The 26215-nt window shown below is 35.5% G+C and overlaps 1 protein-coding gene across 1 annotated transcript in view; it reads left to right on the forward strand.

Moving 5' to 3' along the window:
- The window catches only part of LOC127956388 (copine-8), a 112393-nt gene extending 87578 nt beyond the window's left edge, over nt 1–24815 (forward strand). Inside the window, exons 14-20 of the mRNA XM_052554238.1 lie at nt 8983–9029; nt 9794–9975; nt 10842–10969; nt 18401–18503; nt 18980–19037; nt 19406–19479; nt 21457–24815. Of these exons, the coding sequence (XP_052410198.1) occupies nt 8983–9029; nt 9794–9975; nt 10842–10969; nt 18401–18503; nt 18980–19037; nt 19406–19479; nt 21457–21645 (781 nt within the window). The 3' untranslated portion in view covers nt 21646–24815. The remainder of the gene's footprint in view (nt 1–8982; nt 9030–9793; nt 9976–10841; nt 10970–18400; nt 18504–18979; nt 19038–19405; nt 19480–21456) is intronic.
- The last annotated feature ends 1400 nt before the right edge of the window (nt 24816–26215 follow it).

Consider the following 26215-nt stretch of genomic DNA (forward strand, 5'->3'; position numbering starts at 1 on the left):
GAGCCAAAATCGTCCAAATTAAAAGAAACAAAGACTTAAACTATACTTCAGTCAGTGTGCATTGAATTTATTTAATACACGAGTTTGACAATTTGAGTTGAATTACTGAAATAAATAAATAAACTAGCATGGCATATAAACTAGCACAGCATTCTAATTTATTGATATGCACTTGTACTTTTTGTATTAAACCACCTGTTTTATGTGGTTTTGTCATTTCTATGTCAAGAAAAGGTTCAATTTAATGACTGATGGTAAAGCCATCAAGTAAAAAACACTATTGTTTGGCTTTATGAAACTTGGTATATGAGCTACTTTTATGATTGTTTTATGTTCCTTCTAAAGCTTTTCAGTCATGGACATAGCTGTTTGAAGATTCTTTAAAATATCGAATTTTGCATTTAATGAACAAAAACAACATGTAAGAATAAACCATAACATAATTATCATTTTTGGCTGAACTATTCCTTTAAGCATGTACAGTAAATAGAATTACGTGCACATGCAAATGCACATAAAGTAAGTGCACTATTTTTTGTGTTATTTTTCAGGAGACATCTCCAAAGCAATGTTTCTTGGCAGTAATGGCAGCTGTTTTTCCGTGCATGTCATTGTGTGAATGGCTAAAGTGGAAAGTTGTGTAGGGCTGCAAATGGATTTTGTCGAGAACTCTCTCACATTACGTAATGCCAGCCACATTTTCAGTTTCCCTATTTATGCACATTTTTCCTCTGCCGTGATAAAAGCTTCTCTGCACCTGTTGCAGTATGAAACACTGTTAGTGTAATTCCACATGACAGTTTTTGTGCTGTAGCCCAAAGCACAATACTCCAACTAACCGTGAGCACGCTTAACAGTTTGGAGCAAATGTTGGCAGATACCTGCTCAAGAGCAAGATTTAAGTATAGTTAGAGAAGATGTAGTTGGGTACCAAAGTTATTGTTAATAATAATAATAAAAAAATGTCATACTTTCCAAAATGATTGAAAAAACAGCTCAGGTTACACATGTGAGAAGGGAACAAGAAGTTGTACAATGGTGTTGAAGTTATTGGAATGCTTTTGTGTGAGCCGGTGTCTGAAGCACATGTATATACTTGCCAATGTGATTGGCAGAAGGTAATGACATGGTGACGCAATGTAGTTTGTGGCCAAGGCTAAAAACAGAAGCCTGAAATGCTCCCCATCAAATTCTAATTGCCAGAAGGAGGCGCACAGACATAGCCTTGGTGTGGCAATGAGACACAGCATCTTGTTCCTTTCTCAGGGAACTGGGTTACATACATAACCTGAGACATTCCTTTGAAATGGAACTTCGCTGTGTCATGGCATTGACGCTAGGGGAACATCAATGCCAAAGTACAAACCGGATTTTCTTGTTTCAGAGACTTGTTTCAGAGAAAAGTTTTATATATATAAAAATGTTATATATAAAATGTAATTGACGCATTTTGACTTGCTGTTGCTAAATGCTTTACTGTGATAAACAGCTAGTGTTTCTCTCCTTATCTTTTCAATCTTTTCTCCTCTTATCTCTATCATCACCATCTCTGTCATCTGCCTTTCTGTGGCGTCCCTGAGTAGTGATTGACACTAGTGTGGAGTGCACCTCATTAGCTGTAGGAGATGAAGAGCACAGCGCTCCAGAGAGACAACCATTGTGATGAAGAACAATCCAATCAGTTAATTGGTATTAGGGAGCCCTCAAGGAGAAGAACTCTGCAAGCATCTGCAGTCACAAATTACAGCTTTGCGTGTAGAGTTATCTCAAAGGACAGCTGTTGTCAGCCATGTTTTTGTATTTGGTGGATGATTTTGCACCCTGGATTGAGCCACGCTAACAGCTGTCTTTATACATCATAGGGAGAAGATCCAGAGTTTCATGATTCATTAACAATGTTATGCTGTTGCATGTTAACTCTGCCCTTATTTGCTTTAATCTGTCGTGATCTATTGGGATTTCAGTTGGCAGAACGGATTCAGTGTTACTGTCATCAGTGTTCTGTCTTTTAGCTTAACAGCTAATTAGCTCTTATTTGCAACAAAATAAGACTAACCTAAACAGAATATATGATGTGAATGAAAAGAAAAGAGAATGACAGCCTATTTTGAGAGCATTTAGAATTAACTGAATCGTGAAAAAGTGGGCATTCTATATGAAAATGGAGCCAAATGTGAGTTTGCTGAAGTAATTGTCTAAGCAGCTGAGCTGTTATCCAAAGGATTAAGGGCCTAAGTGACAGTAGTTGAATAAGATCAAATTTGGCCAAGGTAACATACACATTTATTCTATAATTATTTTTAGATCATATACTGCTCACAGTAAGACCAGAACTGTGTATAAGAAACTAGAGTCAATTTAGATTGGATGCTGACCTTAAAAGTTCAGTGTAGGGTTGTTAATTGTTAAATCGGATTTTTTTTTTTTTGTGATTGTTGCGGGCAAAAATCCTTAATTTTGTGGCACGTTTTCTTAAAAAATGCGATGGAATATGCGGGATATTTTTGCAACTTTATGCGATGAAATTGCGTGGACTTCCAAAAACTGCGGTTTGATGAAAAAGAGAAAAAAGGTGATTCCCCCAACACCTTTTTCTCACTAGGCTACTACCTTAATGTAAAGAGTAATTTCTTAATCGAGCATACTAAATCACAGAATATTTAAGTTGCAATCTCTTACTGCAACGTAAATTATTTTACATACTACTAATATAATTACAACTTTAAGTTTTTGGTACTGTTCTGTAACAAAAAAGTGCAATCTTACAACTGTAAAGTTGCATCAACTTCTGAATGAAAATACAACAGTGTTGTTAGTAGCCTAGTGAGAAGGGGGTGTTGGGTGAATCAACTTTTTTTTTCTATTTCATCCACTGTCATGTAACAAATCGGGAAACTGTTTTGGGCGTTCTTTTGCACTTATAAGAATGATTTGCGCACTTAAAGTTTCACTGCGGGGTTTGCAGATAAGGTTCACGTCACTTAATTACGTCACTTCATAAGGTTCCCATGGCAACAGGGGGAAATGGCGCTTTACTTGTGTTAAGTAAACGCAACATTTTTCAACTTTCTGCTAATATATATGTGTTTTTTGCAATGAAAATGAAATTATGAAATCATGCTAGCCCCGCAAATTTTGCTTTCTGAAATCGGCAATTTATGCGGCAAAAGAGCGGCTTATTTGAAAAAATGCGACCCCGCATAAATATGCGGCCTTTGGCTGATTATGCATTAAATCAGGCGATTGCATAATCGCGTTTTTCTGGAGGGACTGATAGTTATGATGTCACACTACATAGTTGACATTTCACACTGCTCATTCCTAAACCCTGGGTTAATGTTATTATTTGCATACGTATGGTGTCAGCTTCTTTTTATTGTATATTTGCAACTGAACTATAAAGTTTTTATTATTATTATTTATTTAGATATTGACTTTTCAGGAGACTATAAAGGAAAGATTCTTCTTGACTTCAATTGATGCATTTTCCATCACCCTCAAATGCAGAAATGACTGTTTATACAACATGCACTGTTGCTGTGCTGAGTCTGTTGCTAAGCATCTGGTTATAAGATTCTAACACATCATTTAACACTGTACAAGCTTTGCACTGCAATGTGGGGTTAACACCAGAAATCCAAAAATAGGGTTTCATAACCCAATGTATATAAAAAAAAAAAAATCTGAAATGTACCTTTAACCAGGGTTAAAAAGTGTTTAGAATGATGATAACCCAGGGTTAAGCGCAGATTCATAAGCCTTATAGAAGTCTTAAAGCTATAGTAGCAAAAAAAAAAAATTATGCTGGGTACACACCAAAAGATAATAAGGCTGATTTTGGTCTGATTTGCCCCCTTTGGACAATCCTAGCTCTGTCCAGATTAATCTTGATGGCCCAACAGATTATCTTATCATATTTCCCCTTTGTGTGAGGAGTGTTAAGAGTGTCCGAACCAGATCGGAAGAACGTCGGAGCCGCCCCGATCACGAATCATAGATATTCAACATGTTTAATATCAGAAATCCTGATGTGTGGGGGGAACCACGAGGACAAACGCACGGACACTCTGGAGATTATCACGTGAATCGAAACCATATCCAATCACAAAGCAAATGATCACGTTCTTAAAGAGTGATGTAATCTGATAACATTTATTTAAAGTTTATTTAATAAGGAAATTTCAAAGAGAATAAGATCTCTTTTCCAAAAGAGAATTGAGAACAATTACAAAAAAAAAAAAAACATATCTGTGTGATTTTGTGACCATTGCTTACCTCTATGTCCCTGCTGTCTCCAAAACTTCACCCAAACCCTTTCTTTTATTTTTTTATTTTTTTGTGAATTTTTTGTGAAAAAAATTCCAAACACTATCATTCTGAAGTCTCGCGAGATTTTGCTGTTTTTGTGTGGTGTGTTGCCTTTGTCACATCATGACACACCACACACTAAATCTAGGATGTTTAATCCTAATGTTTCTGGTCTATCACACTTTGAAAAACTTTAAAGATGTAAAAAAAAAAAAATTGGTGTGTACCCAGCATTAGAGAGAGGATGGTAAAATGTTAAAGTGGATGCATGTAAGTGGACTTGCATAGGTGGCTTGTAGAATGTATATTGCACTAAAGAAATGCAGTATTGACTAAATTGCTTCATCCCCTGAAGTCCCTTGTCTCCATATGGACAGTGTCCCCTCACCTCCAGTCAACAACATCTGTCGTCTCCCATGATCATGTCACAAGACATTTCTCCAGCCACCGGCTCATGCATACAGAGCACCTCATCAGCTTTCCAGAGACCTTGGGAAAAGAACAAAAAGTCAACTTTTATTAATCATTCCATCACACCAATGGAAAGCTGTCCAAACGTGATGGCTTTCGTCCACTTTAATCCATCTCTGTCAGGACTCAACAATAAGAATATTTGTGGGGGGTTTTTCCTGGCATGATCAGGCCAGTAATTCATAATGCATACCTCTGACAAAGTTTTCTGGACCTATCAAAAAAATAAAAATAAAAAATGGATTTAGTGAGTGACAGAAAATAGTTTTTACATAACATTGTACTGAGTTGTAGATATGAAAAGAGCAAGCTACTCTTTCTCTGTACCGTGACTGCATGTGTATATCATGGATATATTTTAAATATGCACTACAGTATATAAAATGGCTGATCTCACACCAGTACCATTCTGCTTTACCTACATAGAAGCAGATGTCTGGGATTTCGTTAAATAATGAAACCTGATATTATTGTGGATATTCTCTGAACATCGGAGTCCCATCTGTGGCAAAGGCAGCCCTCACCTTCCAACTTTCATTTTCTCAGACATTGAGTTTCACACCTGCATTCAAAGAAACTGCCCCCATTATAAACACTAAGATTGCAGGTACCACAGTAAGCCACATAGCTCTTAGTCATCCCCTATTGAACAGAATACATGTAGTGCATGGCTGTGATCCTTTCCCCTTTAACCTTCTGTTGAATGTTTTTCTCTCTTTGGACTTTTGATTCTGCTGTGAATTCTGCTATACCCAGGTACCATTCACATAGCTACAGATTGTTTTTTAGCTCGCTTCATGAAAAAAATTGGGACAGGAAATCCCAGGGGGTTACAGCAGAATGAAAAATGAGTTTATGTGTAAGTAAGCCTGGTGTCTACTTGAGAGAAAACAGAAACATTTGCAGAACTGTTTTGCCAGGTCTTTTTGGTAGGTTTTGATGTTTGATTTTGGAGCACTCTGTTGAGAACCTTTGGGGCTCAATCCTTAGGCAGGAGTCCCAAGATAATTTGTATTACAGCAATTAAGACAGTTCATTATGTAAATGTTTAACTAGTAATGAATACATATCAATCAAACATTAAAAGCCTGTCACACGGGCTTCATTTAATTTGCCCTCTTTACCAAGGGCTTTTTAATCCTGCTCGGTGAGATCTATAATTATTCAGAACCCTGCTTTAACACACCTGTCTGTAATTTTTAATGAACCCCACAATCCTCAGGTGTGATTGATTAGAGTTGGATCTAAACTACATCTAGATCAAGAGCAGGAATGGGCTGGTGTCCCACAGGGCTCAGTGTTAGTGCTCTTACTTTTCTGTTGACACAGTAAATATCTCCACATTATCACCCAGTAGCATGTGTTTTCTTCTTGCTGCTTTTCTGATCACATTCAGGTGTAATTTTTTTGTCTCCATGTCATATAGACCTTGAGGACTACTCATCACCTCATGCTCTTAAAAAATGGCTCATTTTCCTTCCAGCCAAAATTTGTCACCCACAGATGTGTTAAACCATAGAAGTCACCACAGAAGACCCTTTGTGGACAATATTACAGCAGCTGTCTGTTGAAATAATTCACCATAACATAAGCAAAATCAGGCCCTTTTTGGACCCCATTTCCACTCAGCTCCTTTAATTTACAGTCATTTCAAAAGTAGACTATTGTCAGATGTCCCCTCAAGTGCACCAAGAACGTAGCTGTTCAGTTGTGAGGAACCTCTGGAAATACTGTCATGTTCACCTCTGCTCAAGTGCCCTCACTAGCTGTCCGTTCCTGCCAGAATTAATCAAGATACTGGCCTGCAGTGGTACCAGTGGCCTGAATGAGCTTTTGTGAAGCTGTACACATTTGTCCAGTGTTTCCAACAGAATTCTACTTATTTCAACCCTTCGTTATATATGATATTGGTTGACTAGCCTCAACTGGCTTGGATAACAAGCCACAAACATTACACATAAAAACATTATCATACTTGGGACATAAACAAAATATATATATATATTTACAGTATATTCAGGGAATTAGAAGCTATGCATGCTTGAGGCCTTTGTTGGCCTTTTGATAGCATGCCTAGAAAAGAAGCATCCAGGAGTTGCTAAAATTTCAAGTTGCTTAACTAACAACGATTGAAAAGCTAGAGATGGGTAAGTTCCTGTGCTACTTGCCTGTCTACTTCTTTTAACTCTTAGTTATAAATGGTATTGGTTGACTAGCCTCAACTGGCTTGGATAACTAGCCTTAAACATTGCAATTAAAAAAATAAAAATGGGCAAGTTTAGCAAAAATTTAGGCAAGTCTACTGTATGGTAGAGTCTGTGACACGATAGCATGATCTATGATTTAAAATATTCAGAGAAATGTGTGTTTTTCCATTCAGTTGTTTCCTTTGCTCTGTTGGTATCTGAAGTGTGTGTTTTGATTTACATCCAGAGGTTCTGGGGTGATAAGAGTATCGCTAGATAAAAAAACAACCACAACAAAACAAAGATGAACCTATACACTGCACCTGAAGATGGGAGTGATGCTTTCATTCTCATTTCTCTAATATATATTCATAAGCTGAGTCATGGACATTAATATGGTTGTTTGGATTTGTACTAGTGGACTTTTGAGGGTTTATCAGAGACATTAACATTCTTTTTTGAAGATGAATTGCGGAATGAATGAACGAATGAATGGAGAATTTAGCCAACCAAAATCCCATGAAAAACAGGAATCGTTTATGAATATGAAAATGTTATGCAACAAATAGCATGCCTTGTATGAAACAATCTGTGTGTGGTGTATCACAAACATGTTTTCTTAGAGCTGTAGGCATTATACTAACAGATGGTATGGCTGGTTCAGTCTCAATTGAATGAGTAATGGTAGGATATCTTTACTCAGCTGTCTCATGCTCCTTCTTATCTGTGAAATCACCAGGATATCACTTTCCAATGTCTTCATTAACAGCTACATTTTAAGGCAGCATCCTAACCAATTATGCCCCGTCATGATTGACTGATTTGATAGCTGATTTTGCCTATTATTGTTTTCGACCCCATTATTATTGCTTTTCTTATTATAGTATTACCTATTATTGTTTTTGTTGTATGGGGAAAATGAATGGTGAAAAATTCTTCATACTATTTTCTTTCATGTGATCTATATTGTTATATTATAAAGACCAGTCAATGGAGAAACACAAATGAAACTCATTATGCATAGTACTCAGTATAGGTTGATTCTAATTGGGATTTGATGTTAGCATGGCATTATGCTAACAATGTTCTTCTCAAGAGCCATTTGGTGTTTCTTCAACTATGTGAATTTAGCACTGTATTAAATCTAATTTCTGTTCGGTCATATCTGTTTTGGAAACTACTATACTATACTATACTATACTATAGCAAAACTAGTTCCAGCCTGGGTGCTTGATGGTTACATGATCATTTCTTGTTGTGGGTTATGGAAATAATGTAATTTTTGGTTAATTTTAGACATGCTGGAATGCTTAATTATCAGGAAATTAGACTATACACATTTGTGCACAAACATTTTTAGTGTGTATGTTTGGTTTGTGTGTGTGTGTGTGTGTGTGTGTGTGTGTGTTTGTGTGTGTGTGTGTGTGTGTGTGTGTGACTGCAGCTGTAAGCTCGGTAATGGGAGTAGTCTACTAAGAGGAGACAGATCTGTACTTATGGCATTAGTTAGCTTGGCTTAGTGTCCCAGCAAACAAACACCCATCCCAGCTCAATGTATTCTCCTGGTCCAATGTTAAAAGAACAAATAAGCGAAAAACAAACATACATCAATATCCACCATTTCTTACTGATGCCTTTAAAAACCTTGAAAGCACCATAATATGTTTTACAGTCTTGTGAACTAACTTGCAGTCTACTGCATACATAGGCTGCTACCTTGTAATGTTAGCTTGTTGCTAAGCTAACAGCACAATGCTCTAAGCACAAAACATATACAACACAAGCATATATACTCAAATGTCTTCTGCGTCAGCTTTGTGTGTTATTTTTATTGTAGCTTCTGCTCTTACATTCGATTTATCCCTTTCCTTATACTCTCCTTAAAAGTAGCTTTTCTTTTATTACCTTGTTCACTTTTTAATAATGTGCTTTTATTGCACCAGGAGCATCTTAATGTGCCCAAGATTGAAGTATGACTGGAATAACCATTACCTTTCTCTGTCTCTTTGTTGTGCAGGACTCAGATTAATTTCACAGTGGCGATTGATTTCACAGCTTCTAACGGTGAGTGCCATCTCTATCAGAAGGCTGATGGAATAAATGAAATGTATGCAGATGAGGCATGAGAAAAGGGCTAGTAATAGCTGTCCTCTGTTATAATCAGTGAGGTTTAATGCGAGAAAGAGCTCTGATCTGTGTGATTATACGGAGATGCCTGCCTTTTACATTCATTTGCAGATTCAAAGGGAATACCACAAAACCAACTCAATTACAGGGCCATCCTGGCAAATCTATTTTTATACATCACTAGCTTTCATCATTTTTTTTTCTTATAGATTCATAATATCAGCCTCTCAGAGTACACAAAGGGTAAAGAGAGGGGAACTTACAATTTCATATTAATACGCTTCTATATACTTCTGTATTCTAGATAACTACCCCATACCTAACATACATAAATACAACAACAACTACCTTACTATCAATAAGCACTGAACTATTCAAACCATTGAACAGTTTCATAATGAATTTGAGTATATGTCATTGGTTGTAAATTACTGTGAACATTGTTACACTGTATAAATAGTATACATAGTTATACTGTTAGAATATACGTATAAGGCATTGAAATACATCATAAACAAGACCATATTTAAGGTGTCACATAATGCTATTGTGAGTTATAATGTATTATGCTATTCAGTAGTGTAGCTGTGAATATGTACAGTTTCTACTGTAATCGTGGTTGACAATTAAATTAGTATACTCTCCCTGTCAAATGGTTAAGTTGCTCTAAAAGTACACATTTTCTTTCATATGGTTCCCAGGCAACCCAGCGCAACCCACTTCCCTCCATTACATGAATCCCTATCAGCTCAACACCTACGCCATGGCACTCAAAGCCGTGGGGGACATCATACAGGACTATGACAGCGACAAGATGTTCCCTGCTCTGGGTTTTGGAGCCAAGCTGCCTCCTGATGGGAGAATATCCCATGAGTTTGCCCTGGTAAGCAGTTCCTAAAACACCTGTCCTGCAGAGACAGACACAGGATATCCAGTTTGTGAGGACACAAGTCTTGGATATCTTTTTATGAGTGTTATATTTGCTTGTGTCGCCGCTGGACAGAAAAATACACAAAGCTTTCCATTTCAGAAAGGGTTTTTAGAGATGGGCACTTCAGATTTCTTTGGAAATATAAGTTTTTTCCTGAGTCCATACCATTAGTTTTTTCCTGAGTCCATACCATTTGTCCATACAATTATTCCCTATTCTTATATTGAAAGAAACAAATTGGAATGACATGAGCTGGATGTTGCCTGGTGTTCGTGTTTTAGAGAGAGTGAACTTGAATGCTTTTGTGTTTAAAACATTACAAATTTTCATCTTGTGATTGTGAAAAAAGCATCTGTAGACTTACGGTGAAAGAGGAACCTGAGCTGGGTCTAGAGACCCAGAATATTATAGAGACTAGGGGATGGGTATGTTTGACTTGGGCTAAAAGTAACCACTTAGCACCCACCCTAGCAACTGCAATTTAATGCATAAAAAACAGAATACCTTAGCAATTACATAACATCACATACCACCCTAGTATCCACCCACAACATTTGCATAGCAGAGCAAAAAAAATAAAAATAAAAAATCCTAATAACAACCACGTAGCAATGTCCTGGCAACCACCCAAAACATCCCACCAACAAAAAAACACTTCATAGCAACCACACAACACCGTGGCAACCCTAAAAGTGGAACTTTTTTCTATTTATGTCTCTAAAATGTGGACTTTCCATTGCGTTATCACATTTCCACCAGATGTCGAACCACGAGACCCTGTCTGTTTGAGTAGTTGATTTCTTTCTTTGTTCCTGCAGAACGGAAACCCTCAGAATCCATATTGCAATGGCATTGATGGAGTCATGGAGGCATATTACCAGAGTCTCAAATCTGTTCAGCTCTACGGTCCCACCAATTTCTCACCTGTCATTAACCATGTAGCCAGGTACGTTCCAAGAATTTGATAAACAAAGACATAATGTGCATACGTCCATACATAAGTATGTAGTGCTTTTTTCTACATGCATTCATGTATTACTATTATGGTAACAAACCTCATTACTTAAAATCGTCATGAAGTCTAAATTCTTAAATGAGTATTATTTGTGGAATGCTGGAGTGTTTACTAACTTGCTTAGCTGTATTCCTGAAAGAAACGATGGTAAATGGCAATGGTAAGAAAGCAATGCATCTTTTAAGACTACTTATTTCTAGGGCCGGGACTCGATTAAAAAAATTAATCTAATTAATTAGAGGCTTTGTAATTAATTAATCAAAATTAATCGCATTTTAATCGCATATAAATATTTGACCTGAGAACAGTGAGAATTAATTTTTTTTCACATGGATTTATAGTAAACCATTGAATAATGACTGAATAAGCTTAAGCAACAAAATATTGTTTATTTTTGTTCAACCTAGTCTACCACACCAGTGCAATTTTTTCCATGAAGTGTAGCAATAGCATATTTAGAAATAATTTAGAAATAGTACATTTCAGAAATTCAGGAAGCTTATAGGTGCTGAACCTTCTGTAAAGTGTTTTTTTTTTTAAGTAATACACAATACTGTCAATTACATTCAGAACATTGGAAACACTGACTATTAAAAAACATCTCTCTGTTGCTTCAGAGGCCATAACATACTAAGTCCAACTCTCAATGACCTTGGCCAAAACAATAAAGAGCAACTGCCAGTTGCACCAACAAAATAATACAGTACATAGTTCAACATAAAGTGTAAAGTCCACGCTGTTTTGCGTTGAGGTGATACTTGAGACTTGATGTGCTGCGGTGATGTGCGAACGCTAGTTGGTGCTCCAGTTTAATCGGTCCGCCGAAACTCATACAGTGAGAAACGTTCCGCGGTGCAAAAATAAGTTATTAAAAATGCGGGATTTTTTTCTGTAATTAATTAATCTTAGTTAACGCGTTATTTTTTGTGTAATTAATTAATCTCAATTAACGTGTTAAAGTCCCGGCCCTACTTATTTCATAACACAACGGTACAAAATCAGGCTTGAGTATAGGTCAGATAATTGAGCGTAAACAATAAATAAGTCTTTACAATCACATTGTTGCTCAGCATTGCAGGTTTTTTTTCATAGTCCAATAGTTTAGATAATTCAAGTAATCTAAATGAATAAGTTGTGTACTTTTTCTTATTACTTTACTCTCTAAAATAGTTGGTAACATTTTAGTATATAGATCGATTCTTACTTTTAATTAGTTGCATATTATAATGCATATTAATAACATATTGGCTGTTTATTAGTACTTATAAAGCATTTATTCTACATGAACACATTCAACATCCCTCAAATTAGTAGTTTACTGAGGCAAAAGTCATATAATGGTTTGTTAATGGGAAGAATTGGACCTTAAAATAAATATATTAAATATATTGGTTCTACGACTATTTTGCTTATATATGTCATCTTTTCCTGTCAGTGAAAGTCAAGCTGTGCATTATCACCTAGGGGCAACATCCAAACAAAATGTGTGACAGTTACAGAGATAATCAAATCCAAAATGCTCTTAGAGGCACAATACATGACCTTTAAATCACTTTAAATGAGCCGTGGAGCTAGACTTGCAGAGGCTGAGATTTGATCACATGCTGCCCCAAATAAGATCATCCCAGGTCTGTATCATCAGTCAAGTGATGTGAGGAAAAACATTAAATGGCCATCATAAATGTGACACAATGGCCTGAAAATTTGATCTCTGTAATACCCACACTAAATGTTTATAGTACCCCTTAGGCATTTCCATGTATGAGGCCATAAATCCGTTTTTTCTTTTTTTTTTTTTTTTTTTTTACTTTTGACCCCCCAAAATGATAATCACCTTTAAGAGCGTTACTGATATATATTGTAAAGGCTGATAAACTGTATTTTCGTATATTAAAACTAATTTTACTGTGTATGGGAATATATTCTGTATATAATATATTTCGTTTATTCAGAAATTCAGACAGTAATTAATTTGATTTAATTCAACATTTGATTTACTTCATTTAATCAGCACAGAAAAAATGAAGCCTAAAAATGGTAACATGTAAATTAACTGGTTTAATTTAAATTACTGAATCAGATTAAATGTGTTGTTGTACCAACAATGTTAATTTCAATCAGGTTAAATTGGGTTACAAAATATCTTTAAGGTAACAATTGCAGTTGATCACTTTTTACAGTTTTTATATTTTTATTCTTTGTAATATAGTTTTTTTTATATACTTTCCTACCAGAATCCAGTTGGAAAACTGCACTAAATCAAAGTTGTTCCTAATAAATACAAGCTCATGTGGTTCTTTCCAATTTAAATAACAATAAAAAGAGTCAATTTTAAGGAATTGAAATAGGGCTGTATTCAAAAATAATTCCAAAAGAATTTGGAAATCAAAAAATGTGCACTGTACAGATGAGCAAAAACTGAACAGAGGAGTGGAGTAAACGACTTTTAGAAATTAAATGTATGCATTTATGCATCCAAAGCGACTCACAGTGCATTCAGGCTAACAGTTTTTACCTATAATGTGTTCCCGGGGAAACGAACCTGCAACTTGCGCTGCTATCGCAATGCTCTACCACTTGAGCCATAGTAACACTAAAACAGTTAAATACTGCAAAATCAGAATGTAAACAAAAGCTTTGTACATGTTTAAAGATACTATACTTACTATTTTACACTGCTAGAGGTCAGAATAAAATATGTTGAGGACACTTTTAACAGCTTGTGGGGCTGTGAGACCCTGAGAATCTCTTTTGTATAAAAAAGAATATTTAACAAGATCACATTAAAATCCATAAATTCATAGAAATATGTATAAAGTGTAGTTCCAGTAGTGATGTCTAGTGGCATCTATACATTATCAACTTATGGAGTGCACAGTGTTGGGCAAGCTACTTGGAAAATGTAGTGAGCTAAGCTACCAGTTACTCTACAGTAAATGAAGCTTCACTACACTGAAGCTAACCCCCTGGGAAATGTAGCAAGCTAAGCTACATCAACAGTAGCTTGCTACATCTAAGTTACTTTTAAAATTAAATGTTTATGTTGAACACGTTTTATTACAAGTCAATGCTATCTCAGTGCTCAAAACTGTCAGTCAAACAGATAGGCAGGTGTAATTCTTTAGTTTAATAGTTTTTTTTTGTTCCTTATCAATTTGGCAACCAAAACAATCTAAATACATGTAATTAACAATGTGCGCACAAGTAAGTGTATGCACCTGTTACACGGGCATGCTTAATATACTGTAGGCCTTTGCAGAACAAAATGCAAGACCTCCAAACAGTACAAAAAAAAATGGCCAGGCTGGACCCTGATAATTTTTACAAGCAGCATCTGAAAACATATTTTCTCTCTGTTATCTCGGTCAGTGTCATGTACTTGTCGAGGTACGGCCACGGCGACTCACTCCTCGGGATTAACTGTTCTCCTACCTCATCCTATGCCATCATTTCATCAAATAATTTTTTGCGTGACTGGACAAGGAGTGGTACCATCCGGAGCAGAAGGTGGCGGTAATGCATCATAAAGATGGTTGGTTGCTATCCACCGTAAGCACAAACAAGATGAAGTAGCACCGTCGCGTCACTACTGATCCAGGATCAGCGATACTTAGCAGTTGTATTTCCCGATTTGAGTTTGAGCTTCAGAAATGCTTGCAAAAATTTAGCTTGTGTGGAAGCTACCGCACTACTTGGTAAAAAAAAGAGCTTCGCTACTGAAAAGCTATTTGATTCAGAAAGCAGCGAAGCTACGACCAAGCTACTGAGAAATGTAGTTAAACTAGTAGCTTCACTACTGCCCAACACTGGGAGTGCATCTCAGGGACTGATCTACTGTGGTGGCATGACTACCACCCTAAGAAAAAGTGTTGCTAACCAACGCTATCTCACGACCAATTCATATGTATTTTATGAGGTGGCTAATTCGTACAAATTCATACGACCTCACTTGTACTATTTTTTTATGATTTGTCTATACCCCAGTGATGGGCAGATTTAGGGGTGGGGTTAAGTGCAGGTCATTCGTACCAATTCATACGGATTGTGCAACTCATAAAATACGTACGATCTAGCACAAATCATATGAATTTGTACGAATGAAGCCGTACAAATTCATACAAATTAGCCACTTCTTAAATATGTACGAATTGCCACAAGATCAGGCTGTCAACCCATCTTCCACACCAGAACTATCCCAGTACAGTTAACTATACCACTTTTTAGCATTAAAAAAAAAAGTGTACCGTGAAATAATGACAAGAAAACATGGCTTTCTATAAGCTTTTCTCGCATTCTTCACACACATAGGGAGTGTCCAATGTACTCAGCTTTATTGACTCAAATGCCACCAGTTATTTTTAGCGAGTCAAAAACATAAAGCACAACCAATGTAGCCAATTTAACAAACAAATGACTGTTTTTCCATTTGTCTGTAAATTGGAAAATTACTACTTTTTGGTTAGCTCTGAGGTTCTCTGAGAAATCAAATCCATCCGGAAAGGATGTCTGGAATTGACGTTTTATTTCCCACGACACTTTTCTTCATTTATTTTGACCTTTGTCATGTACAGTAACTATTTTTCTCCCCACTCCACTTTCATCATAGATACAGACCTTTTTTAGAAATAAAATCAATAGTAGGGTTTAATAGCAGAGTTAGATAAGAATCTAATCTTCATCAACCAGATTGAAACATTTGTAATACACTTTATGTTGGCTCAACAAAATCATATATTAAAATGTAAAATAATTTGAAGGTCAGAATTGAGAGATAGTACTAATGGTAGAACTATACTCTTACAAGCACAGAGACATTTGGAAACTATTGATGTTGTTAATAGACATTGGTGTTCTGGAAATTGATATTTTATTTATTTTAGAGTATTAACAAAATAGATCATTACACATCTAAATGTGTGTAAAAAAATGAACATAAAATTGTTGTTGTTGTTATTTCACTCAGTTAAGAAAAATTAAGAACATCAGAAGCGATTATCAAAAAAAAATGTCAAATCTTTTTCATTACTTTTCCATTTTGTTTAATTTAAATTTCAGGTCACACTATATTTTAAGGTCCAATTCTCACTAATAACAAACCATTTACTACATATTTTACCTCAATAAACTCCTAATGTGCTGCTTATTAATAGTTAGGCATGCTAATAAACAATTACTTAATAGTGAGATTTGTTCCTTATACTAAAAGTGTCACCATTTAATTTGTTTATTGATAAACGCAATTGAAAACCTCACCAACAAATTAGTCACGATAAATGTAAAATAATATCTAATAATAATAATATCTAATTTATAATATCTAAAATGATAATTTAAGACTACTTTATGTCTTACCTCTCTATAGAAAATAATACAGCAAATTAATTAGTTTTATTTTTTTATATTTTTTTTAATTAGGGGAAAAGTTTCCAAAAACAAAGCTACTTACAAAAAAAGTCGATCACTGTTGTGCTTCAGAAAGAAAGCCTCAGGACTTTTCTACAGGTGTTATGATATTAATAAATTGGCTCTTGTTTATTCCAGCACATGGCAGTTGTTTTTACAGTTGAACATGTTTCTAAAACTCATTATGTTTTGTTACTGCACTTCAGACTTCTATGCTTACAAATCCCGTGTTTAATCCACACTAATTAATGGTTTAAAGTGAACCAACAGTCAGTGGACTGACACATCTAATTAAACGTCCATTTCATGGATTTTCTGAGGATGGGAAGTAAAGGACAAACCATCAAGTCATTATCACCCCTCTGCTCCACACACACACACACACACACACACACACACACAGTGCAGTGTCTACTCATCAGCACTGACGACAGATCTGTCACACTGCACCGCTCTAATCTCTCTGTGTGTATTTGCTGTAGGTCGCACCCACACAGTTTAATAATAAACTGCTTTTTATATTGCTCTTTCAGAGCTAATGTGCTGTTTTCTACTGTGCACATTTCTTGTAACTGGGGAAAGCGAAAAAATATGTAACTCAACAATTAAAAGCTAAAACTATAAAGCTCGGTACATGTTTTCAATGTAACACAGTTGGCCAGTTCACAAACTACCGTTCACAGTCTGTCCGCGAGTGGATTTTAATATTCACAAATTTTCAGTGACAAGTGAAGAAATGTTTTGAGCATTACTGTGTACAGCATCTCCTAAATCCCCGGTGGAAAATCACATTTTCAAATCTTTAATCCACCAAAGCCGATCTGAGAAAGCAGAGGCTGGTAAACATATGCCGAGACGATTCCATCCTTTCTTCTCACACAGAGGTCTGTAGTGGATATTTCACCACAGATCAGCTTGAAGCACAAATCACAGAGAGTTGAAGAAGGCTAGTAAAGGTTGTCAGGTATCAGTACTCTGAACAAATACACCCTTCAGTACAGTGTGTGGGGAATAAATCTGATAAATCCATGATCCAGACCTAACAATAAGACCAAAAGGAAACTCATTTTTTATTTATATTAAATGCATAAAGGTAATATGTGTGACTGCCAAGTTGTTTTATATAATGCATAAAAAAGAAATTAGGGAAATGAGTATTTGTTTATTTATGACACATTTTGTTCAGTTTGATATTTGTGATTTATAAAGACTGAAATAATAGCATCAGTAAATGAAATTGAAAATCTCTTTTCTTCTACATCTAAAACCTTTAAAAACTGGCATCTCATTAATAACCTTCTGTATGTAGAGCCCATCCAGATTTCATTAGTATACAGATTTACAGTTATAACTCCTTCATGAGAAAACACACTGTATGTATTTGAACTTTTTGGTGAACTGATAGTGCCCCAAACAAAACAAACAAATTCATCATCAAATTGCTGAAACGTAAAATGGTTCTTAATATCCACACTGAAACAAAAATGTGTTTAAAATGTACTGTGAATCACAGTCATTTTCCCTTTAATTGCTCCAATTATCTTTGTGTTAATAAATAAATGTTTCATATGTATTGTGCATGCATTAGAAAAATTGCACATTTCTGAAAGTTGACCAGAACTACACATTACCTACACATACAGATCAGGTAAAAACTGTTTAGCCCACACATTCCTGTATATTGTGTGTATTTAATAACACTTTTAATTGGCTTCATTTATATTGGAGGAACGGTTTGTTATAACCACAGATGATTTAACTGTGCAGAATATATTTGCTTGTGTCTCCAAAGTTATTAATGCCTCCGAGTATTTTATTTACCTCATAAACTAATGAAAATCATTAGGAATCCAGACTGCAGTGTAGTAACGCAGTAAATTTGATCACAATCCAGAGGCTCTGGCTGTATATCCTGCAGTTATGAGATGTTTAATGAACGTAACTGGGCTCTCTCTGCAGATACGCTGCCTCAGTAAAGGACGGATCACAGTACTTCATCCTCCTCATCATCACGGATGGAGTGATATCAGATATGGCCCAGACAAAGGAGTCCATTGTCAATGTAGGTGTCCAGTCTACTAAACTAAATTGAATGCTCATGTTGTCTTTAATTCTATAACCATCCAACCAAAATGTTCTCAGGGCATATTTTACGAGATGACAAATTCGAATGAATTCTTACAACCTCACGTGAACGAATTTGTACGATTTTTGCTAAATTACTACGTATTTTATGAGTTCCCCAATTCGTATGAATTCGTACGAATGACCTACCCATGACTGGAGTCTAGACAAATCATACAAAATCATACGAGTAAGATCCTACAAATTCGTACGAATTAACCACCTCATAAAATCTGTAAAATATATTAACTAAATAGTCATTAGTCAGCTTTGTGGGTCTTTGCATTTTCACAATATAGACTGAACTTAAAAAGGTTTCCTATAACATCAGAAAAAGTTTATTCGATGACATTATAAAAACCTAAAGCAATTTGTCTCCTAATTAAACTTTCTTTCTTCTTTCTTTCTTTCCAGGCTGCATCTCTTCCCATGTCAATTATTATTGTTGGAGTTGGACCAGCCGAGTTTGATGGTAAGTAAATTTCATTCATGCATTCACTCATTCACTCATTCATGTATGCATTCATTCTGCTCTTATAGATGTCATTTTTCTAAACAGATTTTACATTTGTCATTTTATGTATATCCCCCCACGTGTGTTTTATCAAGATGTTCAGGCCTTGAGCTTGAGTGGATAAAAGTATACTGCAGAGTAAATGAGCATGTAATGTGACAGTCATTTCCTCGTTGCACTGACAGTGATACCGATGGGTTTAGGAATAATGAAACGAGACTGAAATACTCAAAACACACACAGTTGCAGGCACTCAAATGCAAAGCTTACTCATGTTTCCATATCTCCGGTCATGCGTGTTTCTTATCTGTTGTGTGTGTGCTTAGCCATGATCGAGTTGGATGGTGATGAAGTCAGAATCTCATCGAGGGGCAGATACGCTGAGAGAGACATCGTACAGGTATAATAACACAGCTAAAGTATTTCTCTTTCATCATTAATACAGAGACGTCACAAACAGGAGGTTGGGAAATCGTGCAAGTTATATGTTCAATAGTAAATGCACAGTATTTGACTTTCTTACCGTGTTTTAAAAACACACTAGTTACCAGAACTTTTCATAAAAATATGTACAATATCAAGCTACAAGAATGTGTGACAGAATTAATGTATTTTTTTTTTTTTTGCATGTGATGGCAAAACTTAATCTTCAGTGATCATTATTTCTAGTGTCACATGATCTTTAACAAATCAACATTGAAAACAGTTGTGCTGCTTAATATTTTTTATAGAAATGTGATACTTTTTCCCCAGTTTTCTCTGATAAACATTGTTCATAAGAATAGCATTTATTGGAAATAGGAATGTTTTGGAACATTATAAATGCCTTTACTGAAACTTTGTATCAATTTAATGCATACCAAGCATGCTTGCCGAATAAAATATTAATTTATTTTGAAAGAAATCATCCTAACCCCAGACTTTTAAATGGTAGTGTATATTACTGAAATAAAATGAAACAATGCATAACAGTATATTTCTATTATAATAATAAACACGAGAACCTTATTGTGTGTTGGTGTTGATGCTAATGTAGTTATAATTTTTTTTTTTTTTGTGAACGAGCCTCAAGATATGCTAAAATGCTAATACTAAAATTTAGCTTTGAAACTTGTCCAGGTCTATACACCATATAGGTTGGTGAATTTCCAGTTTATAAAACCATGTAAAGTATGTTCATTATCAACCACTAAGATTATACATGAAATGTATAATTATATGTTGTATGTAAAAATGTATATATTAGCATTCCGAGTTCTGCTCCAACTGTGCTTTCTTTATGCCAAGAACAGAGCTATCTCAGTCTCTTTCAAAATGTCATTTCTTAATGCTTTCTGTGCTCTTCGCTCTATTCTTATAGTTCTTTGCGAGGTAGTCATCATGTGTGGGTCGCCCCACGCTTGTTAGGAAGCATGTTAACAGGCAGTGTGCATGATCAGCTATCATAGGTGCCTAGGGAGGCTTGTCCAATTAGCTATGCCATCACATACTCAAAGATTCCAGAGGATCTGGCTTCCCAGCGGCCGATATGTACTTAAAAGCCCAGCTTTTCATAACTAAACGGCTGTGTAGTGCTCTTAGACGCAGCCATATCTCTTAGGATAATTTGGCTCTCAGTCTGAATGGCGTTTGAGTTGATTGGCATGCTGAGCATTTGATGATTGTGCCCTAATTTTCAGGCTAATTGCTCTTTTCAGCTTTTCAATTCTCACAGAAATGCAGATTAATGTGAGAAATGCTTCAGTATCTCACCTAATGAAATTCAACATAAAGAGAGTGTTTATACCATAAAATCTACTTTACAAGGAAGCTAATTTGTATTTTGTAACATTCCTCAAATTTGGTCCGTTTCTAAAAAATCACAACTTTCATATATGTGTTATTAAATGTTATTACATACTTTTTGCCTTTGTTTCATATTTGTTTATTAATGTGTTAGCATGCTGACATGTGATATATTACATGCAGTATATGAGCTTTTTTAATTTTAATAAATACCATTAACTTACCTACTAACAAATTGTTGTAAACACATTATATTTGAACATACTTAACTGAAATCACTCAAACCTATGTAATAAGGTTGTGAGACTGGGCTGATATGTTAAAACTTGAAAAGCTAACTCTTGAAAGATTAGTTCACACAATAATGAATATTTTCAGAATTTACTCACCTCCATGTTGTTCCAAACCTGAACTGTATGCTGAGAATTTTGAACAAAACATGAAGAGACATATTTCTAATTCTATTTATAAATAAATAAATGCTGCACATAAAACAAATTAACAATCTGTGAATATATAAAGTAAATATGAAATTTTGACTAGTTTAATATAATTTAGTTTAATCTTAGTTGTACCTTTTTTTCTTTTGCAGTTTGTTCCATTCAGAGACTACATTGATCGCACCGGGAATCACATCCTCAGCATGGCCCGCTTGGCCAAAGATGTTCTTGCAGAGATCCCAGACCAGTTCCTATCCTATATGAGGACCAGAGGAATCAAGCCGTCTCCCGCTCCCCCTCCGTACACACCCCCAGGACACCCGCTGCAAACTCAGATCTAAAATGGGCCCAGGAGCGAGCCTTGCAGTATCTCAGTATCGCTTTCTCAATTGCTCAGTGAGATGAAGTTTTCCTCAGCTCTCAGCTTTTTCTGTCCCTTTCTCTTTGCACTATTGGGGCTGTAGATGAACAACATGGTTAGACAGGGTTCTGAGAACAGGTTTACTTCCATTACAGGCAATCCCTGTCAGGATGTCTCTCAGTTTCACTCATTGTCTCTTAATGCCTGGCTAGCTCGTTTCTGATGGCCAAACTGTAGAATGAACTTCGCATTTCTGGTTAACGCTGAAAAGAAGTATAGTTATGTGAAGGTAGGGAAAGGCTAAAAATTGAGCTGACGATATTGCTCCCTGTCTCAGAACAGTAGAGCAGCTTCCTCTTCCTCAGACCAGGAAAAGGCTAACAAATCACCAGTCACAAACAGACTGTTGTAAATAACTCTTGAAGTAGACTTCTTCCGTCATTTCTTATCTCTTCCTCTTCTTTCTTCTCTGAGATCTCACTCAATGTTTACATGTTGATGATTTTCTTACTGTTGGATCTAACTTTTATAAGCGTATATCTTTAACATGAACTTTGCCGTGCAAATATTCGCAGTGTGTTATCTTTGCCATGCCTATCAGGTCGCAGGGGCTGGTGTTGCTGCGGAAAACCACAATTCTTGCATGGAAATGGTGTGCTCAGGCATGCGATGCATGTTGTGCAGCGTTCATGTTATTTAGCCTTTTCTCGTTCTCTCTTTTCTCTCACTCACATTTTTTTTTTTTTTTTTTTTTTTGCCCTGGCACAAGCACAATAGATGGGCACCATTGTGTATAAAGAACCTCATAGGACTCAATGTGCTTCATTGCATTTAAATCTGAGCAGCTGCTCTCAAATAAGAGCCCAGTGGTCAAAAACACAGATGCCATTGTTATTTTGTGTCTTAAAACTTTGTGTCTTATGGGTGTTTTGTAATTTTCTGTTGATTTAGTGATTCTGTATTATGTTTTTCCATTATTATGTATATTCATCCATTATATTTAATCATTACCTGGTAGAGTTGCCCAAAGAAAAAAGCACAAAGATAATGACGAAATCCTTCATTTTGGATTTCTTTGTGAATATTTAAGTGTCAAAACCGGATAAGATGCAGAATTATACGCCAAATTTAAGTTGATGTTGTTGTTTTTTTTCTAGAAATGTTTTTGCTATCCCCTTATTTTATGAAATGTGCTGCTAGTATCAGGAAAATAATTATTTAAAGTCTCCCCTTACCCAAATACTCACAAAAACTGGAACCCTAGTTAAAAAAAAAACTGGAACACTAGTTCACACACAACTGGTAAACTAGTTCAAACATGACTGTTGTTCGAATGTTTTTAGAAAAAGGATGAAGTGAATAATATTGACTCCTAGTTTATGATGATTCACTTCATTTAGTAGATTTTGTTTTCTCATTGTAAAATAATAAAACTACATGTTTTTGGGCCAAAACATTCACACAGCAAATGGGACTCTTCTAGTATGTAGCAACTCATTTTTTCTTCACACTAGTGGGGTGAACTATTTTGGGTAACAGCCTCATGTTGAAGTGGAACGTTCCCTGATTAACTGCTATTCGGGAATTCAAGATTGTCATTCCAGTTGTACTGCTTTGTCACACATACAATATTCACGAGATATTAACTCATAAAATCGCCCCAAAAAAGCATTTAGACACTTGTGCCAATCTGCTGAACCAATGTATGAATGTCATTACAAAAACATAATTTTAATGAATTTTTACAAGACAACAAATATCAAAACTGAAAATGATCAAATCAAATCAAACAAACAAAAAGTATTGGATACTTTGTGGTTGTTAGAACATGTCCATTTCGATTTATACATCATCTGAAAGATAAAAAATAAGCTTTCCATTGATGTATGGTTTTAGTGTTAGGATATGACAATATTTGACCGAGATAGAACTATTTGAAAATCTAGAATCTGAGGGTGCAAAAAAAAAAAAAAAATCTAAATACTGAGAAAATTGCCTTTAAATTTGTCCAAATGAAGATCTCCGCAATATATATTACGAATCAAAAATTAAGCTTAAATATATTTATGGAAGGACATTTACAAAATATCTTCATGGAACATGATCTTTACTTGATATCCTAAAGAGTTTTGACATAAAATTGATCATTTGGACCCATACAATAAATTTTTGGCTATTGCTAAAAATAATCCCATGCTACTTATGACTGGTTTTGATGACATATTAATATTATAATAAAAATGCTTTGTTAACCGATTTTCTTTTACTATCTTCTTTAGTATGCACAATCAGTCTACAAATATTCTTTACAGCATTTAAGCATACCGCTTAAATTAAAAGGTCACAAGTTCATTTATAAGCCACACTCCTTTTTAACTAATCTTGAATTTTGTAAGCATTGAACTGCACAGAATAATAGCTGAAAAATGATGCATGTGTGAGAAAGCAGCACTTGTCGCTGGGAGGGTCGGTTGATGATATTATCTCTCTTTTAGGAATGTTGGTTCTCAGCATTCCTTTACTTTCCTTCAGCTCTCTTCCTCTCTGCATTGCTGGTGCCACGGCAAATGCCACTTTGGCAAGCTCATTCACCTGTGAGTATGAACCTGCACGTGTGTGTGTGTGTGTGTGTGTGTGAGAGAGAGAGAGAGAGAGAGAGAGAGTGGATGTCAGCTCATCAAGCATAATCAAAGTGTTTTTAAATTTGTGACTTGACTCACATGAAATTTGTTTACTGACGATATCCAAATATTATATTGTATGCTATTCATATCTAAATATTATGTGCACTATGTTTGCATGTACAGTTTTACAAGAGATTCATCAGTTCTTTTGTTATTGTTAGTGTTTTGAGTAAAAAAAACAAAAAAAAAACTGTACAAATTGCCTTAATCTCTCACTGAATTCTTGGAATTGTGCGATGCCTTCAGATATGAATTGTTATATATTTTGTGTCAGTGTACAATTGCTTTCTAGTGTATATTTTCTTTGCACAACTCATGTATGAAAAAAAAATATATATTGTAATTTTTGGAACCAGTGACTAATCAAAGAAAGCATGATTGAAGTTCTGATTGTGTAGTAAATCAGTATGATGAAATTATTATTTCTGTATCGAGTACTAATTTTGGAATAAACATTCTTAATATATACACATTGCTTTATTAGTCTGGAATGGCATTTGCTTATTGTGGGTGGTTGCCAGGGTACTTTTACACAGTTGCTAAGAGGTTCTGATTGCAAAATGAATGTATCATGTCATATTCTTGTCAGTAGTACCAATATATTACGGAAGACATTACATGCGATTTGAACAAACACTTAACCCTAATTATGAGCAGAATTTATGAGCAGAAAGTTTGGTTAGAGGTTCTAACCATGGAAAGAAGTTATATTAAGATACCGGGAATAGTTTTTGAAATAGTTTAAAATGTAATAAACAAAATTTACAGTTTTACACAGTATGCATGTGCTTAGTATTATGATTTTTTTTTGTTTTCAGTCATGTACAGCTTCTTTCGAAACACTGGAATATCAAAAACGCTTACTTATAAGCAAAACAATCTCACGAAAATGGTGTCATTACACAACTTTTTTATGTCGCTACAAAGTATTTTTGTGTGTGTGTGTGTGTGTGTTTTGTATGTGTATATTGCAACGTGTAGCAAATGTGTAAAAAAAAAAAAAACTTTTGTAATATCTGCATGGGAAAATCTTTTGCCCTCACATGAAATTCTCAGACACACATTGATTTCTAATGAAAAGACTGGATTTCACCTGCAAACATCTGCCAGATGTGAACACACCTGAGTTGAGACGCACCTACCGTCTTTTCACTGTTAGCTTATAGATGCTAACATTAAACTGAAATCAATTATAAATCAAGTTTCCTGTGCGTCTGCTTAACTGGAGATGTGCTATTCGTGTAGCATGCAAGCTCTTGCAGAGCCCTTCAAATCAGTCACTTGCAGTTCCATGTATTCAATTAAATTTGGAGCAGATTTTATGTTCCCATATTCCCTCCATAGAAAACCATTAGGAATAATAACTGTTTTCTCTATTGGTGTGACACTAATTGCAGAAGGAGCACATTGGCTGGCTGGTAAGCTCCAATTATATCAGGCTCCTGAGGCGTGTGGTCCTGGAGAAGATACAGAGGGTCACCATGCACTGCATGAACACAAATGTTTTCTTAGTTTCTTTCTAAAAGTCTGAGTATCCTTCCGTTTGATGAGCACCAGCATGTTTTTTCAAAGTTAACATTTATAAGACTCGCCACACAGATGTTTACAGCATACCGTTAAATTGTAAAGTGTGAGCAACCCATCATCGCATTATTTCACATGGCACCCATGTAACACGGTGGCCTTTAAAAGTCTATTTCTATATAACATGACAGATCAGCCAATTAGTTTCATCTTACTTTGTACTTAATACTTGCACACACTGCCATGCAGTTGCTCGTACAGAGAGAGCGGCTTTCCAGTATCGCCTATACAGATTTAATTGGCTTTAAAACTGTCACTGGCATGAAACTAACTTTCAATGTT

The sequence above is a fragment of the Carassius gibelio genome, chromosome B4 (genome assembly GCF_023724105.1).
Source record: "Carassius gibelio isolate Cgi1373 ecotype wild population from Czech Republic chromosome B4, carGib1.2-hapl.c, whole genome shotgun sequence".
Lineage (NCBI taxonomy): Eukaryota > Metazoa > Chordata > Actinopteri > Cypriniformes > Cyprinidae > Carassius > Carassius gibelio.